Source organism: Sciurus carolinensis, chromosome X (assembly GCF_902686445.1).
Source record: "Sciurus carolinensis chromosome X, mSciCar1.2, whole genome shotgun sequence".
NCBI classification, from domain to species: domain Eukaryota; kingdom Metazoa; phylum Chordata; class Mammalia; order Rodentia; family Sciuridae; genus Sciurus; species Sciurus carolinensis.
In genome coordinates this window covers 79,064,621-79,084,894 of record NC_062232.1, presented here as the reverse complement: position 1 = coordinate 79,084,894, position 20,274 = coordinate 79,064,621, and the positions used below count along the sequence as shown (strand labels likewise).

General features: G+C 33.0%; 1 protein-coding gene across 6 annotated transcripts in view; it reads right to left on the bottom strand.

Moving 5' to 3' along the window:
* Diaph2 (diaphanous related formin 2) overlaps window positions 1–20,274 on the bottom strand; it is an 831,244-nt gene that overhangs the window by 566,382 nt on the left and 244,588 nt on the right. For all 6 annotated transcript variants that reach the window (XM_047535653.1, XM_047535655.1, XM_047535654.1 and 3 more), the window contains 3 exons: window positions 19,334–19,438; window positions 12,553–12,870; window positions 10,460–10,574 (listed from right to left, as the gene is read on the bottom strand). In XM_047535653.1, the coding sequence (XP_047391609.1) occupies window positions 10,460–10,574; window positions 12,553–12,870; window positions 19,334–19,438 (538 nt within the window). The remainder of the gene's footprint in view (window positions 1–10,459; window positions 10,575–12,552; window positions 12,871–19,333; window positions 19,439–20,274) is intronic.

Genomic DNA, 20,274 nt, shown 5'->3' with positions numbered 1-20,274 from the left:
AGACACAGTCAACTCTCAGTAAGCCATTCTAATGGAGGTAATATTGATAATTCACAATAATTATATTTGCCATTTTAATGCATCACATATTTTGTTTAGGCTCCTATAAAATTAATTTAAATTAAAAATTATGATCTTCAAACCCATATCAACAGATTGCGAGAAGAATGAGGAAATGGTGTTGGGAGGTAGGGAGAAATGAGACTAGTATTTATATTGGTCCATGATAAGCCAAAAGTAGACCAAACATGCATGGAGAACTTAAGGGTGGCCAGAAACAAATATTTTCCCATTCTCCTACTACATTGTTTATATTGAGAGACATGTTTGAACACACTTTAAACCACTTAGTAGCCATGTTGATTCATTCAGTTCTGCCAATTCACTGAGTATATTTTTATTGGGTCCAATTAATACAAACACACTAATACCCTACACAAACTACATAGGGCTAGGGAAGTGAGGAGGTTCTTCAAAGGACAAAAATTCACACATAATAACCTATTCTTGACCTGTGGGATAGATAAGGGTATCTTAAACTGAGATTCCTAATAATGGAGCTTTCATGGGCACAGTTACACTGGGAAAATACAGTAGGGTTTAAAAGTAAGGGCTTGTAGATTCAGGCTTCTTCTAATGTATCATGTTTCCATGTCTCTGCTTCTTTAATAGGCAAAGTAACATGGTAAAGTATGGTATGGGGTCAGTCAGCTTGAGCTTGATTACCAGTTTCACTTTGCTCATTTTACAAAATAGTTACAATGACAGAAACTACTATATAAGGTAGAGAACAAAAGAAAATGAAATAATCCATGTAAAAGGCTGTCCAAAGAAGCTGGAGTATAGTAAGTACAAACAAGTATTAACACAGTGATTGAAATTGTCAATTTTGTTAGTAAAATCCTCTTGATGGTCATTCTATTTTTTTATCATTATGTTTTCAGTTGTTTGAAGATAATAATAAACATTTTCCTTAAGGTCAAATCAGCGAATAGACATTTATTTCAGCACACAAAAGTTCTGTATATTTAACTAGGCCAACCACACATTTTGAAACATTGACTAAATCAACCATAAGCCACTTTTGAAAAAAAGTCTAGCTTTTCCATTTGAAAACTTTAAAGAAAATATGTGATAGTATAAAACAAGATTTTTTAAATCAACAAATATTTTATTAATTAATTAATTAATTTGGTACCAGGGATTGAATAAAGGGTCACTTAACCACTGATCCACATCGCCAGCCCTTTTTATATTTTATTTTGAGACAGGATCTCACTAAGTTTCTTAGGGCCTTGCTAAGATGAGAAGGTTGGCTTTGAGCCTGTAATCCACCTGCTTCAACCTCTGGAGCTGCTGGAATTACAGGTATGCACCACCATGCCTGGCAAATTTTTTTAAAAAAACAAAAATAAACACCCAAATTACAACCAGATTCAATTATCTTAATTATGCATATTTCTGATTATTTGATCAGTATTAATGAATATATTTTAAGAGGCAGAAATATATGTGTGTGTGTGTGTGTGTGTGTGTGTGTACGTGTGTGTATAACTAAATAAACTACTAAATAAAGACAGAATGAGTTCATACTATATAGGCTACCACCCATCCTTTTTTATTTCTCTTGGAATTATGAAACTAAACATACATAACTGTAATTCATTTGTGTGTTTACTGAACTGACTTATACTTGACAGAAGCTGTGGTGTATGCTGGGAAAACTAGAGTACACAAAATGACAATGCTTTTTCCTGAATGCAAAATGGTCATGGTGTATCAGGGGACACAGTGAGTAAAGACAATGATAGTAAAGGGGCCAAGTGAAGAACTGCTAAGTGTGTTCAGAAAGAAGTTGCAGATTCTTATAACAGTCTCTTTTTGAGGAATATAAGAGTTCAAGTCAAGTACTATTTAGGGGAAGTAAAAAGGTATATGGCTTTGAAATACATAAGAAGTAGCTTCAATGCCATTTTGAAGACAATGGATAATGAGTAAACTGTTGTCAACATGTGAGAGCTGTGATCACAACAAAATAAGACTGATGGCACAGAGACCAACTGAGAAATCATATTGCCAGCTACCACATGGAAGTCAACTTCTGAAATGGCTACTAAATGATCCCTGTCTCTGGGTATTCATACCTTTGAGTGATCTCCTCCGTGTAAGTGTGTGTGTGTGTGTGTTTGTGTGTGTGTGGTGTGTGTGTGTGTGTGTGCACGCACACATGCATACATGCATATGAGGGTGAGCCTAGTTACTTGCTTCTAAAGATGATCTGAGGCTATAAATACACTCTTTGGTGAAGCAAACTGCCTTTTGTGAGTTTTTCTAAATATTTTTGTGTGTATTTCTGAATAGCCTATTAAGTAGAAAGAGTGAAATGCACTCTAACGAACATGGATTAATTTACTAAAGGGATTACTAATATATAATGCCTGAGAAAATTTAACTAGATTTGAACTGCTCTTAATTAAATGAAAATCATAAATCAGAGAAAACTCTTGCTCTTCTTATACCATGCAAAATATAGTCTGGGACTAGTTTAACTATCACTAATATATAACCGTTTGCAATTTCAGGAAGCAATGTTAAAAACTTCCAGAATTTCAATGTAAAGAATTTCTACTTATGTATACAAAACTAATTTAGCTAGAACAACAGTGCCAAATATGAATAAGAATCTCTGTGATTTACAAACACCATCAAAAGAACACCTGTTATGTTGCTTCATCTATAAAATGTCTAGAAGCCAAAAATGAGGAAAGGCCATCTCACTAACTCAAGACTCAAAGGGGTTAATAATAAAATAACACAAAATATTTTAATGTTATATTTTAATTTATAATGTTTTAAAGTTAACTTTGAAAGAGCCCAAGTGAAAAATTGATTTCATTACTTTATGCATCCCATGTATATTAATATATCATTACCAAATGCCTAATGACATGAAGACCACATTCCTTCATTCATTACTAGAAGAGACAAATCCAAGTCAGAGCAATGTTTTACCAGTGACAGATTCCATGCAGAAAATCCCTTTAAAAAAAATCTTAGTCATGGAAAGAATAACCTATTCCTTTCAGTACATAAGGGACAACTGCCTAGCTTTGGTTTCAGCTCAAAAGAACTGTCCTTAGTGCCAAGGTAACAGGATTACACATTTCACAAGTTAATAAAATATATGAGGAAATATATCATTAACTGTATGAAAAAGGACTTGTTAACTATGCAACAAAATGCGCAAATTACTAAGGGCATAAAAAGCCATTAAAAGTCATTGCTTCAGCATAGGGAAGTGATTAAGAACAAACCTGGGCTCAAATTCCATTTTTGCCATTTACTAGCTATTTAACCAAGACATATTGCTTAATCTCTCATAGCCTCAGTTTTTTCACCTATAAAACAATAATAGAAGTATCTAGGACTGGTGTGAAGACTAAATGAAATATGGATTTAATGTACTTATCACAGCTCTTGGGACATATTAAATGCTTCGTAAATGTGCTATTGTTATTATTATGATTGACATTATTGTTAGATGTAGTCACTGTAGTGATGGTCTTAATAGTAGAAGTGGTACAATCACCAGACCATGACCAATATGTAAAGACAGAACCATTTTGAAACCTGCTTGTTTTAGAAGGCAGGAGATGCTCTGTCTCAACTGAACTCTGTAATTGGTGACTTTTAATTAAACAAAAGCATGTTATCTCTGGCTCAAAAGTTCCTTGCTTCCTCTTTTGTATAAAGGAAGTGATTATTTCACTGGAAAATGGCAATTGGAAATGAATGCATATGTTATACAAAGAAGAAATACATTAAGTATTCATACTGAAAAAAACTTTGGCAAAATAACATAGTTAATCAGTATATCCTCAGAAATCCAAAGAGCATAATATATAATAAAAATGATGAAATTATGCACAGGTATTGTGATCAACTAAATGTTTATGTTCCCCTAAAATTCATGTTGAAACCTAACCCCCAAAGTTAACCCCTTCCATGAATCCCAGTGAACTTGATCTTGAACTTTCCTGCTCCAGAACTGTGAGACAAAAATTAATATTGTTTGTAAGTTTTCTAGTCAGCTATTTCATCACTGTAACCAAAAGGCCCAACAAGAGCAATATAGAGGGGGAAATGTTTTTTGGAGGGCTCAAATTTCAGAAGTCTCAGTTCACAGATGGCCATCTCCATTTCTGGGTCCAAGGTGAAGTTGAACATCATGGTGGAAGAAAGCAGTTCAGAATATGACATTCAAGAAGTAGAGAGACACTGCACCACTCACCAGGGACAAAATATGTAGCCCAAAGATACATCCTAAATGACCCACATCCTCTAGTCACACCTTACCTATCTACACTTATCACCCAATTAATTCATTCAAGTGGATGGATGTACTGATTAGGTTAAGGTTCTCATAACCCAATCTCTTCACCTATAAACTTCCTTGCATTGTCTCACACATGAGCATTTGGGGAACACCTCATGTCTAAACAATAACAATAAGGTACTAAGTTTATATTATTTTGGTATGGCAGCTCAAACTAAGACAAGTGGGTGTGGTTTTTAGTTTGCTATCTGAAAGAATTAAGCCTTTTCTGTTTGTTCCCTTATGTATAAAGCTTACATTACAGAAACTCACATGTTATGTTATTAAGATGACAAATTATTTGTTAAGACACCAACTCTCTCTGGACAGTTTAGCAACATCTTATAAGGAATGCACATTGTGAGACTGACAGCTCATTATTTTCAAGTCAATTCTAAGAATTCCTTTATTATGAAAAACAGATGAATTATATTTTAACATTCTTATATCTTTTCATTATTTCCCTAAGTTTTTATGACTGTATTGAGCAATCAAACAAGGGCAGAATTGTGGGAATCTTTAGAAGCTGCCAGCTGATTCTAAGACTCAAAAACATGATTTAAAATATGATCCAAGAGAAAAAGTGCTTTTACATACATGCATTTTCAAATGTAGCTTCACCATAATCTTAAAGCTATGCCCAATATTTCAAGCATTGCAAAATGACATTTATATGTACTTGAAATATTTATAACACCTCAATTCCTGTTATTACTAAAGCTAAATTACACTGTAGAAATATATTATTGAAGAAGCTAAATTTTATTAACCTCTTATGTTTATTTCTTATATTTCCTCTAAGCAACATTAAAACCAAAAAAATTGCTTACAACTTCCACACACACTATCTTTGTTCTTCCTGAAGCCTCTAGAGAACCCTAGAAATTCTAATTAGAATTAGCAGTTATAAGCTACATATTTTATTATTATTTTGAATTTAGTTAATATAAAACATCATTACTTTAATTCTTATATAATATCACCATTATCTATAATTACTATAGATTTTTAAAGGAAAATGACACTATCATTACAGCTTTGATGGGTACATGTCTCCAAATATTATCAAATTGACTAATAAACTCTCAGTAGAAAACATGCACATATACACATTACAACAGTTACACATACAATCATATTCATAAGTACTAACAGGGACTTCTCCAGCTGTCTCGCCTCCTCCTCCTCCCTCTTCCTCTCCCCCACCTTTCTCTATCTCTTTTGTCTTTTCATTACTTCACTAAATAGAAAAGAACATATACATTTCATTAATCCAGAGAGCATTTCAAAATACATTTTGTCCTAGGGCATCATGATAGTTTTATAAGCAGAACCAAAATGTCATAAACACAAGCATGAGGACTTAAGATCTTGAAACTAGAAAAGACCTTACAGCTGAAAATTAAGCATCTACAGTAGTCAGGATATCATATCTCATCTATACTACTGATATTTATTCTCCATTAGCAGTCCATCATCTATCTGTCAATTCCATCACCTATCTATTCACCAAAGGTCTAGTCTAGGGTTAATAATCAAATCATTGTGTCTCTAATGCTTAAAATGAAAACTCAAATTCTTCAGTGTGAATTTCTCATTACTACCTTCACCCCCAAGTGTCTTCACTCCATAGTCCCAACTCAACCACCTGCCTCCTGTGCTTTCAACAAACTATGTGCTTCTCCTTTCCCTGCTGTTAAATTAATAAGAGACCATTAGGTCTGAGCTGTCTCTGAACATGGAGTTCGTACTTAGGAACCAAAAACCTAATTTGGAAGTATATTTTTTGTAATACACAGCTGAGTTTCACCCAATCACACAGTCAAGTTTCACCCAGTCACAGGCAGTCAAGTGATAAGACCATGCCTGAATAAGGCAAATGCCTAACTATAGCCAATTAGCTGATTTCTTTACTTTGTTTCAACGTTGGGTTTATAAAAGTTCACTACTCACACTGCTAGGTGAAGCCCTCTGAACATCTTCTGATCTCAGTGCTGTACAATTCATCATTCTTTGCTCTAATACTTTCTGTTAAATTTAATTCATCTTTAGTTTTTAATTTACTACTTTGTGTATGACATTCTCTACCTAAAATGACTTTTTTTTCCTTCTTTCCCTGTTGAAATTCTACTTAAACATCAAGGCCCAACTCAAACAATACCACCTCTGAGTTCTCCATTGTACTTACTCAAAACTGACCATTTCTATTTGTGGTCCCATCACTTTAAAAAAAAATTATCCCATCTTTTCTACAATTTGACTAAATGAAGAGTGCATTTTCCCACAACCCTCATTAGATGAGTGCCCTGGTACATGAAGATTTTATTCATTTTTTCTGTCCCATTTTGTATAGTGATTTGCGCATAGTAGGTATTCTACAAAGTAAAATGAAAGAGCCATTCTTTGCTAAAACAGAAACAATCTATTTTTAACAGAATATTAAAAGTAATTTTCTCTACAACTCTAAAAATAATTCAAATAGTAAAATTTATGGTACTTTCGCATATTCAATATTTACACATTTAAAATTAGATATATCAGAACTAGTGTATTTTAAAACTTCTAGTTAGCAATACTAAGATACTTTAAAATTTTTAACTTTTTCTTGCAAACAGACTAGTGATGCTTTACAGTGCATTTAGCAAGAAGAGAGACATGAACTCTCCAACACCCTTGCAGGAGAGGAATGTTCTCAAAGGTTTTGGAACACTGAGTCTAAGAGCTTTGAAAATAGGTCTTAGAAACAACGGGTGTGTTGCTCATTCCAGAATACAGCTGAATGAGCTGCAATGAGAGCAGAATGGGGAACAAAGTGGTGCCCTAGAGCTAAGAAAGTCAAGGCAGTGCTATTTAAGTTTGCTGGAGCCAGAGTCTCCTGCTGATTTCTTACTGAGTCTGCCACCTATTGACCAAATTATGAATCAAGGCACTGCAAGTGACAAGGGACTTCAGCTATTACAGGAAGACCAATCAATAGTTATTGAGAGTTACAAAAAAATGGCAGTTTTGTATCATTAAAATTTATTTTAGCAACACTATAACTATCTCAAATATTCTACAATGCTTAATTGATCCCTTAATTATCCCTTCAGAAATAACTCTTAGTATAAAGGATGTTGCCCAGTCCTGATTTGTACTTAAATATTCAAACTTAGGAAACTAGGAGTAATGTTAAAATAAAAAAAAATTGGAGAATTAAATTAAGAGAAATGGAAATATAGCATTCAAAGTGGTGTGTACATGAGAGTCTTTATATGATTTTCGTTTGGATTTACTTTGGTTTCATCAGGTTTTGGTAGCTGTGGTAAAAATTGCTTCTGTTGTAACTGATTAGCTCTAGAAAGTGCTACTCAAAAGAGCAGGAAAACCTCCTGCTGAAATAACAGTTATATTAAGTATCAGTAGCTAAAACAACAACAAAACACACACATACATAAACATGATCAGGTATATGAAAGGGAAAATGAATTAATATTTATTAAGCATGTGCTCAATAGCAAGCACTATGCTGGGTGCTTTAAATATATAATCTTATATAATTCTCACAACACTACTAGGTAAACATTAGTCTACTTATTTTATGGATGAGAAAATTCGGTCACTGAGATTACAAGTATCACAGTCAGAATGCAAGAGTGTGACTCTATCTCCTCTGGTTTTTTCTACTCTAACACATTACATTTGGAAACTCTCTACTGCAATGAGTTTAACACTAACCTCTCTAACTTGAGTTTATTCATTAGTAAAATAGTCTGTGCTTAATCATTTGTGTGGTCCAGGCTGACTCTAAAAGTTTATGAAACCTATGATTCTTGTATGATTCAATAAAAATAAATCAATAAGCAAAGAGCAACTGGTCAATAGAAAACGTATGAAAAAATACAAGGGGAAGTTCAAAGAAAAAGAAGTTAAAAATTGTCTATGAACAGAATAAAAGCTGCTCAACCTCACTTCAACCTAATAGTTGACTTAAAAAATAAAAATTATAGCATCCATGACCTACTATTTTCACCTCGTAGATGAACAGAGAAGGAGATGCACATTGAGGATATCTTATCTGGAATGCTTGGGACCAGAGGTGTTTTGGATTTCAGATTATGTTTCCAAATTCGGAAATACTGACATATACACAATGAGGTATCTTGAGGAAGAGACCCAAGTCTGAACAAGAAATTCATTTTTGTTTCACATACACCTTATACATGTGGCCTGAGATAATTTTATGCAATACTTATGGTGTGCCTGTATTTTGACTACAAACTGTCACATGAGGTTGGTTATTGAATTTTTTACATGAGGTATCATATTGGCAATCAAAATGTTTCAAGGTTTAGAATATTTTGGGTTTCAGATTAGGAATGTTCAACCAGTATTCAAATACATTCTTGGGGACCCCATAAAGAGACGCAAACTTTGTGGAAAGCAGATTTATAATATAAAGATTTTAAATGTAGAAAACTATTTTTTCAGGAAATTTCACTTCTAGAATTTATCTCACAGAGATTCTCATGTATGCACACAAAGGTATATGTGAAAACATAGTTGCCACAACGTTTTTTGAAAAAAACTGGAATCAATCTAAATAGCCATCAATAGGGGACTGCTTAAATGAATTAAGATAGGTCCATAACACAGAATTCTATGCAGTATGTGAAAACACAGTAAACAAATGCAAGTTCATATGAAATAAGCCACAAATACAGTTAGTGAAAACAGCACGGAACAACAACAACAAAAAAAAACAATAAATATCATATGCTTCTAGAGACATAGACTATTTCTAGGAAACAATGTGGGAAATTATTAGTAATCGTTTTCTGTGGAAAAATGGTAAAAATCTGGGATTGAAGAGAAAGTTCCTGATTTTTTTAACCACAAATCTTTCTTTTTTAAAAACTATCATAACAATAATATAGTAATTTGCTATAAGGAATTTTTCAATTTAAAGAAGAGACTAAAATAAATAGTAATTTCTGAAGGCACTGAAGAACCTTTTAAATGTTAAGACTATTATAATAAATAGGGAAAAAAAAAACTACTGGCAAGAACTTTTAAGGTCAAAATTCTTCAGAATAATCAGCCCAGATCTCTCAGTATATGCACGTGTGTGAGCATGTGCGTAGGCATGTGTGTATAAAATTCAATCAATATAAAACAATAAATAGAGCACATGCACTTCTAGTTTGCAAGATATTCTAAAAGAACTGAAACGAAATAATTTTCACCTTTTTTTCTCTCTGAATTTTCCAAAATTCACATTGTAGGGCATATGTGAGAAATCAGACAAATGATGGCAAAAGCACTAATTCTAAGAGCAAAAGAGTATAGAATATTTCCATTTCTTAGCTGTAAAGACTCATTCAGAGAGAAAAATTCTATGCTTAATTATCACTTCTGCATTAACTATGAAACAGAAATGACAAGTACCTGAAATCATAAACCACAGTAATTAATCACAAGATTGAGAATTTATCAGAGTAATAACAAAATTATATATGAAATACACAAGAGGTTAAGGATCTAATCATAAACAATGCACTCTATTATCATACCAGTAAACATACTTATTGGGCAACAGATTTTTATATTAATCCAGAAAATCTACTGATAACAAAAATTATGAAATTTCCTAAAAAAAAATTGATAAGTAATATAAATGGAAAAGAAAAAGAGTACATAAGCCCCAAGGCATCATCTTATCCTAATTTTGTGAAAACTTCTGAGAATTTAGTACTCTGTTAAATTATTTTCCCTTGCAAGGTAAATCAGCAAATTTGTCTCCTCTATTCCTCAGGAAAAATAACAATTTTGTAATTTAATATGTGGCATATGACACATATTAAACAATAAAAATAAAACTTATTGTTTTTCAGATGAACAATAACATCCATGAAAATAAAATTCAAAGGAAAAAGAGCTTTCTTTCTTTAGTTACTGGGTAATATATAGCTAATATGTTAATCTATTTGTTTGATCCTATCCAGTATGGAAAAATTATACATATATACATTTCTAGAAAATTTTGGCATAGTACTAAATTGCAACATATCAGAATCAGAAATTTATATAATTTAAAAGTTGTACCTTTTATGTGGGTAGCAAAATTCAGCGCCAATTTTGCAAAAAGATCTGCATTCTCAAACTTGTCTTCTTTTACTTTTAACCAGAAACAGTTCTCAGATAACTCTTTGGGCTCGATCTGAAGCAAAAATCGCAGATATGTTTCTAAGTTATTATTTCTATTTAATTTTTCAAAGAACTCACTTTCAGCAAGGTAGAATGACAATTCTTTTATTCATTTACCACTAACGCAATTTTAGGATCTATCAAAACAATACACTTAAAGTAAATATTCACTGCAAAACTCTCAAAATTCTTTTGGCATGCACAAAACATATGCAACAACAATAGGCCATACAGAAAATTACATTTTGAAAATTCTTCTACTGAAAAGAGCGTTAAGAATAATTTAGTAAATCCTTCTTCAATTCACATACATTCTGCATGCACCTGGTTATTTGAAAACAAGAAATGTAAGACTCAGAACCAGTTAATTTTCCATGTTCACTGATTAAGTCGAAGGCAACAACTATAATAATAGCTTATGCATACCTCCTACTATGTGTCAGGTACTGTTTTAAGTGATTTGCATATATTAACTCATCTAATCCTCACGATAATCCTTCAAGGCAAGACCTATTATTATCTCCATGTTAAAGAGAAGGAAACTGAGCTCCAAAATGTTTAAGTAGTTGTACAAACTAGTAAATGGCACAGCTGGGATTTCAATCCAGGCAGTATAGTTCCAGAGAATTGTGATCTTAACCACAACAAATCCAAAATTAGAATTTTGCATTTTCAGTACATCATGATTCTTTGGTGATATGTTAAGTGCCATTACAGTGTACACTAAACTAGCAAACATATCATTACATTTATGTACACAGATAACTGAACCAACAAATTCTGGAGCCTATATTTTGTGCCTATGTACAAATAACTATACTCTAAGATCATTTATAACTCATATACTCTAATGAGCAAAGCACAGGTATACATTTGATCTTTAAAAACAATTGAACCGTCAATTGGATAAAACCAACTTAAAACACAGACACATTCAGATATCACTTTACATATTTCTGCGTAAATGTATTCTCATTAGAAGATTAATTTCCAATGAATGAGGACTGTGACAATCTGTATAAATATTTTTAAAAGAAACATTATATATAATAATAACAAAGCAAAATAACATTCAGAAGAAAATTATTTTCATACATGATATAAAAAATTATGTCACCACTGAATATTGTCACCTATTGCATATTATCTGAAAGTTTAAAACCAAAAAAAAATATTTTCTAAGAGCAAAAATAACTAACAAAACAAGGCTCAATAACAGAAAAGATTTTATTTAAGTTACATTACTTCAAGGTAACAGAGGTAAAAGAATCACAATAGTTTTTCATTTGTTGATATATTTTTCATATAGCATTCTCTGTACTACTTTAATTTTCCTTTTGCCTTCCTTATAATTTCAAATTATGTGGGGGTTTCCAATTATTTTAGTAGTAGACTGAAAAATGGACATGAGATGGTGAATTTACAAAGGAAAGCAATAAAAGTCAGCAGTCATCAAGTGAAAATTTGCACAACATTTACATGCATTAATGCATTCAGCACATTAATGGTTAATCAAGGATAGACAAAGTCAAAAAATTCTATAGTTATAGTATTACTGTTATGGTTTAGGTATGAGGTGCCCTCCAAAAGCTCACATGTGAAATGATGAAAAACTAGAGGTGAAAGGATCAGATATGCGAGTTGTAACCAAATCAGTGGATTAATCCACTGACAGGGACTAACGAGGTAGTAACTATAGGCAGGTAGGTTGTGGTGGGAGGAGGTGCATCACTGGGGCCTTCTTTTGGGGTTTATACGTTGTCCCCGGTGAGCAGCATTCTTTCTCCACTTCACAATTGCCATGTCCTCACTGCTATCCTACTCCACACCCTTTTGCCATAATGTTCTGCCTCACTTTGGGCCCAAAGCAAAGGAATCAACCACTTATGGACTGAGACCTCTGAAACCACGAGCATCAAACTTTTCTTCCTCTTAATTGCTCTTGTCAGATCTTTTGGTAACAGTGACAAAAAGCTGATTAAAATAATTACCTTTGACCAATTGATTCTCTTCATGGACACTTCAGGTTTATATATTTTCTTCTGCTTCATTCCATAAGGTAGATCAAGTGGCACTCCTGGGGGAGGAGGAATTCCTCCTAGGGGTGGTGGTGCAGGAGGTCCTCCAAATAAAGGTGGTGGTGGTGGTGGTGGAATAGGACCCAATCCAGATAATGGAGGTGGTGGAGGAGGAGGAACTCCAGGTAGAGATGCAGGTGTTGGAGGTGGAGATGAAGATGGGCCAACACCTGGTAGTGGAGGTGGAGGAGGAGGACCTGGAATTCCTGATGAACTTGAGGGTCCAAGGCCCTGAAAAATAAATGGTATGAGTTTAGTCCTTAGAATGAAATACATCAGAAAGAATATACATTAGTAGACATTTAAGATTATATATGCTTGCTGGGTATGGTGGCATGTGCCTATAATCCCAGTAGTTTGGGATGCTGAGGCAAGAGGATCTCAAGTTCAAAGCCAACCTCAGCAACTTAGCAAGGCCCTAAGCAACTTAGGGAGATCCTATCTCTAAGTAAAATATAAAAAAAGGCTAGGGATGTGATTCAGTGGTTAAGCACTCCTAGGTTTAATTCCCAATCCCACTACAAAAATAAATAAATAAATAAAAGATTAAATATGCCTTTTTGAATTCTTAAGATTTTATACTTTAACAGTACATATAAAACACTTGTGTACACACTTCAGTAAGCATTACAAAGTCTGTACAGCAACTAGTTCTGCTAATACATTAAGGCTAGAAAAGCTGGCATTATTTAAGATTTTGTAAAATGCTCTATCAAAATAATGAAAAATTACTTCTCATCATAAATACATCCACAGAAGAAGCACTGTATATAGCTTGGGCATGTTAGACTACTTGGTTTGAATATGGGCTAATTAATACAAGGTCATAGATTCAAATCCCTTGGGGGTCAATTAGCTTTACACAAGAGTCTCTTTCTTAGCACCAGTTACTTAGCTGTCTTCTAATACCAATAATTAATACTAAGGAGCATTAATTTGCATACTAATATATGCTTATCAACAGTTTACATCTATAATTTTTTCTATCCTTATTATGACCTTGCAATGTAGATAGGATATTTTTATCTCACTGCTTATAGAGGAGGAAACCCTAACTGTAAAAAGTTAAATGACTGAACAAAGGCTGCACGGTTGGAAACCTGATTTAGATTTGAATGTGAATCTTCTCATGGCCAATGTGGTCTTCTTTCTGCTAATAACAGACTACATCTTCATGAGTACATGTCATTTCCATGACGAGAATTCATTCACAGATTAGATTATGAAAGGAGAACAACTTTTTTCTACCATGGGAAAGTAACCTCGAATGTATTCTCTAATGACAATGGATAACAGATGAAAGAGAACACTGCATTCCATACTGTCTTCTACTTTGATGATTACTCTGTACTCATTTCTTTAAACCATTACTGGTACCAATGGTTCACATTCTAAAATGAACATAAAAGTGGAGCTGTTCATTATAAATATTCCCTCAGGACTACTACCAATAAACATATATCTCTTTAATAAAGATATGACATTAGATTAACAGAACAATAGGTTTAAAACTAATGAAATTTCTTGGTGTTGTGTTATTTTATTTTGTGAAGAAAATCCTCTTACCTTTATTAATATAAATTTTCTACCTACTATTTAATTTTACTAAATAAACTTAGAAATATCTTTACAAAACACTGAAGCATATTTTTGGAAGAATCAATTTGAAGACTTTCCTATTCATAAAAAACATTAAACATAACAATCATAGGTCAATATGATCATGGATATGTTTTCCATAATATTCAATGTACAATGGACAAGTATTTTATTCACATATATGGATGTTTATGTATTTATATGAATATGAATATATATTACTAAAGTGTTCCTATACTTAGCAATGACAGTCTTCTCCTGGAATCAAATTCTCTCCATGGTCAGAAAGAATCAGACAGGATTTAAATATGCAAAACACTTTCAATTTTACTTTTAATGTAGCAAAATGATTTACGAAAGAGACAGTCTCAACTGAGATTAAAGAAATTGTGGGGAAATTAAAAGTTCAGGATAATAGTAAATTATCCTACAAGTGTGCATAAATAGACTTTTACATATTTTCAAAGGCAAAATGTGTGGCCCATTTATTAATGGAAAGCAAAATTAAAAATTAAGAGATAGTAAGATACATTTATAAACATCAAATTTTTGCCTCAATTAAATGTTTGTTATGAAACATATATAACCACAAAATGTTTGCATACAATGAATCAAAATGCAGTCTATAAAAATAAAAAAAAATAAAATAAAATCCCTTCAAGAAAAATTTTAAAAAATAAATAGAATTTTAGGCAGGAGTTATAGTGCAGTGGTAGAACAATTGCCAACCATGTTCAAGACACCCTGGGTTTGTTCCCCTGCACCACCAAAACAAAACAAAACAAAAACATGTGATTTTACTTAAGTTAAATATACATCTTACATTTTTAATTAATAATCTCGAGTGTTTATATTAAAAATTTTTAGGCAGGTTCAGTGGCACACACCTATAATCCCAGTGGCTTAAGGAGGCTGAGGAAGGAGAATCAAAAGTTCGAAGTCAGCCTCAGCAACTTTGCAAGGCCCTAAGCAACTTAGTGAGACCCTGTCTCAAAATAAAAAATCGAAAGGGCTGGGGATGTAGTTCAGTGGTAAAACAGACCTCGGTTCAATTCTCAAAATAAAAAAAAAAAATTTACAATGTTCTTTAAATTCAAATATTATCATTCTTTGTTACCTCTAATGAACAATAAGGAACTGAACAATTAAATTAGGCTACAATATAGCACTGTGATCCAAACACAGTAAATTAATAATTTTATATTTTACACTATTTAGGGCACACTAGAAAGTACATTGTGACTGAAATGTTATAGTTAATTTAACAATAAATAAGTACTTACTAAGTAATAAGTCTCTGTGCTGGGTGAGCATAAGTCCTCAAGGTGCTTACACTCACATGGAATAAATAGAGAAAGCATATAAATACATAAAATATGAGTAGCCTAAGAAAGTAATATGGAAGTTCAGAGAAATTCCCTGATGGAGGTATTGAAGCTTCCCAAAGGACATCTTACTGAGTTTCTCCTTTAGAATGTATGCTTCACATGCACAGAAGAGCAAGGCATGGCATGTAAGAGTATAATATAAGTCAACATTTCTCTAGTAAATTTTACGAAAACAATATTTCCAAGAGATGTTAATGTGTTCCAACATTAAGAGTTTTGTAGTCAAAAGTGTCTAGGAAAATTATACAAAAGAGGTATACAGGTTTCTTCAGCGTAGGTCTTCTTGGATCCTTTAATATGCTAATGAATATTGTGAATCTCCAAGAGACAATTTTGTGTACCCAACTTAGTAGACTATGAAATGTTTTCCAGATTTAAGAAATTAGCATCTTTATAACTAAAGTCTGAGAAATGAAGGCAGAAGGAAAAGTATGGAGACAGGAAGTTACAAATACGAAAGGAGAAAAGTTGACTTAGCTACGAAAAAGACTATATTTAAGGGAGCAATCGGAGCCTAGAGTACAAAGGAGGACAAGGGAGCCCATGCCAGAAGGCCTTAAAATTCCTGGTAAGGAGATTTTATTTAACCCTGATGACAAAAGGCAACCACTGAACATATTAAAGCCATGTGATAATAATCATGGCAGTGTTTTAGGAAGATTAATTTGATGCTTAATATAAAGGATAAATTTGAGGAGGAACAGACAATAGGCAAGGGAGAAAAATTAGGAAACAATTATAACAGTCCAGGAAAGATGTATTGAGAGTGGATCTGAGGGGTTCTGGGATTTGGTGCAAAAGGGAAACGAGAAAAAAAAAAAAACTGACATAAAACAGTGACTAGCTTACTTTGTCACAAGTGGAACAAAGTAAAGCTAAAGAAAATTCCCACTTCACTCTAAAAATGGTGGTAAAATTTAAACAAATAAAATGGAATCCAAACTGCTTTGAGGAAAGAGAGGAAATCATGGATACTAGGTTTGATTTCTATATGCACCAGGACCTTCCCATTAAGACTGCTAATCAAGAGCTGGAAATATAAGAACTCAAATGACTTGACACTAGTCTGGAAGAAAGTGGCTCCTATGGCAGGCAGTTATCTCATGATTACCTCAGGAACTTTACTTTGCCACTTGAAACAGCAGAGGAAAAAAGGATCTACTGAAATATGCCACATGTCAGAGTGCTAAAGCTAAAAGAGATGTTTAACTCCAACACAAAATCCTTGTATCTGAACTTCAGTACCAGTAATGACATATGCATTGGCTAAACCAAGTCTTTGTCACACAACTATTTCCTATGTGGATCTAAAGGAAATTAGGAACACTTTGCTCTTAGTAATGTGATTGGAATGCACTGCTTGGTAGATGGAAATATACCACAAGTTCTGTACTCTCTCACTCCAGTTCTTTAGTCTGTTGTGCTGGCTTAGTGAGTTTTACAGTGCTGTGAATGAAATAGTCCAAGAGAAAAATACTGAGGCTAGAGAAATTATAAAATGTGACCAAAGACAAGTCATTTGTGAGTAAAGTTGTTTGAATTCCAGCTTAGATATATTTGATCCAAAAACAGATACTTTTCTGATAGAAAAAATTATAGGGTCAACACTCCTACCTTTAGGCACAGATGATTCCTCAAAAGGACTCATAAAGCTCATGAAATAATATCATGAATTAATGAATGCGATAGCATCAAATTAAAAAGCTTCTGCACAACAAAGGAGACAATGAAGGTTTTGAAGAGAGAACTTTCAGAATGGGAGAAAATCTTTGCTAGCTACTCTTCCAACAGAAAATTAATTTAGCCAGAATACATAAAGAACTCAAAAAACTAATGACACAGAAAAAAAATCAGTTAGTGGGAAAATGAATTAAATGGACACTTCTCAGAAAGAAAAAACACAAATGGCCAACAAATATATGAAAAAATGTTCAAAATCTTGAACAATCAGGGAAATACAAATCAAAACAACAATGACATTTTATCTCCCTCCAGTTAGAATGGAAGCCATCAAGAATACATACAATAGGGGGCTGGGGAGATAGCTCAGTCGGTGGAGTGCTTGCCTTGCAAGCACAAGGCCCTGGGTTCGATTCCCAGCACCCCCCAAAAAAAAGAATACAAACAATAATAAGTGCTAGAAAGGATGAGGAGGGGAGGAATACTTTCACACTGTTGGCAGGATTGTAAATTAGCACAAATACTATAGAAATCAGTATGGATGTTGCTCAAAAGACTAGAAATGGAACCATCATAGGACCCAGTTATACCACCCCTAAATAATTAAAGTCAGCATACTATAGTGATATATGCATACCAATGTTTATAGAAGCACAATTCACCACAGTCAAATTATGGAACCAGTCTAGGCATCCATCAATAGAGGAATGAATAAAGGAAATGTGGTAGCTATATACAATGGAGTTTTACAAACTCATAAAGAATGAAATTATGTTATTTGCAAAAATCAGAGGAACATGTGGGTATTATGTATAACAAATTAAGCCAAATTTAGAAAGTCAAGAGTTGTATGCTTTCTCTCATATGTGGAATTAGTGATGAAGAAGGAAAATAAAGGTAGGAATGAGATCTCAAGACCAGGGGGAGGGAGGAGGAGAGGGAAAGGGGAGGTACTAGGAACAAAACTGATCAAATTATATTGTCGTCATATTGTGTGCACATACAAATATGTAACAATGAATTCCACATTTACATATAATTATAATGTACCAATTAAAAATGAAAAAAAAGCATCAAGACAAAATCCTAAAAACTAATAACAAAAAAAAGAAACTTGACACTTAATAAAAGATGATATTTGAATATATGATGCTGAATGGAATTCTGAACAAGCATGAACAGAGAAAAGGAGTAGAAGACAGAACACTGAGTAATATCACCATTTGAAGAACGAAAAAATAAAGAGAAACAGTTCTCAGACATTTCAAAAGGGAAGCCAGATGATAAAGAGGGAAGAGAAATGATTTAGTGAAAAGAAATGATCAAATAATAGAGATATGTGTTGTAGACTAAGGGTAGGAAAAGGCCACCACATTGGGTACTTTGCACATTACTAGTAAATTAAATAATTTTTTAGTAGAATGATGAAACCAGACTTAGTCAATCAACCATACTGATAGAACATTCACTAACTAAAGGTATCCTCTTTGATTTCTTAACATTCATTTGAGACATAAAGTGTGTTAAAGAGAGTAATTAATTCTAAACTTTACAGTCCCTAATTAAGATTTTAAGCGCATATGGGAAGTTTTCATCCTAGTGAACGTAGGTGGAAATGTAAAGTGTACAGGTTTTGAAATGATGATAATCTAGAATTAAAGAGACATCAAGAAGCTTTTGAGATAATTAATATTAATGAGCATTTCCATATTCTTTTTGAAAGAAAATACCATGAAATTTTTCAAATCATCATCATTTTTCAAATTTCATCTCAAAAACATTTTGCTTGTTTAACATTTTGCTTAAAATATTCAGGGCAGTTTGAGCATCTCATACACTATTTTTTCTAAACAGTAAAATGATTCACTGTCCACAAAAAATCAAATCTGTATCGTTATTTCAACTAAAATCTGAAACTACCATAGAGGTCTGCTTCCAGTTACATTTTTTCCTTCTTTCTTACAATATAATTTTCTATCATCAAATTCACTGTGACATGACACAAAGTCTATATCTTTTTTCATTACCTGGGTTCGAAGTTGCTGGATTTCTGTTTCAAGTTCTTTGATTTTTTCTTCTCTTTTTTGAAGCTCAGCTTGAGCTTCCTGTCGGGCTGTGAATTCTTCATCGAACTGAAATGATCACCATCATAAATTGTACAGTTAATAATATACTTTTGAGAAAGCTTCTAACATTATGTAGTAAATAACTGAAGTGTTCTTTGCCTACATGAATTTCCAGCTCACTCAGAAAATCAGAGCTCTTGATTCATTTCATGATAATTAAGTATCCATGTTGGGATGAGGATCTAACTTTGGAAAGTCTTTAAGAAATATATTCCCATGATGGGTAAGTAAACCCATCTTCACTTTTGAAAAACAAATATGAAGGAAAAAGTTGAACTGAGAAGTCTCTCTTCCTGTAAAATGGACATTTTTGTTGCTTTGTCTTTAAAAATCTGATTTTACAATTACTGTTTCATCCCATAGTATTTAGTGAATTTGAAAATGGAATCTAAAAGTATGCGAAGAGTTTCAACTCCTTAACTATATTTAATCTTGAAACGACAGTGCACTTTTAGAATATATAAATGAATGTACATTAATACAAATTGGAATATTTCTATCAAATCTTAATTATCTACTATCCCAAAAGTGGTACTATACAAAGGCTGACAGTAGAATGATATATAATAGAATTCTCAGTCAAATGGTTAACCAAAATAATACTATAACATGTTACAAAAGGAAAAATGAAAGGTTAAGATACATAGACTAAGTCAAAGAAACAGTCTGCATGATGAATATTCATTTCCTGCATCCTGCCCCAGTCCTTACCTCAGTCAGAATCCTAAGCAGGCACAATCCAGCCTCCAATTTACAGTGAATACTGCCTACATTCAGCTACAGAACATTTCTTTTGCCTTTTATTGTCAATGTCACCTCAAGTCTTTGGAGAAGTCTACATA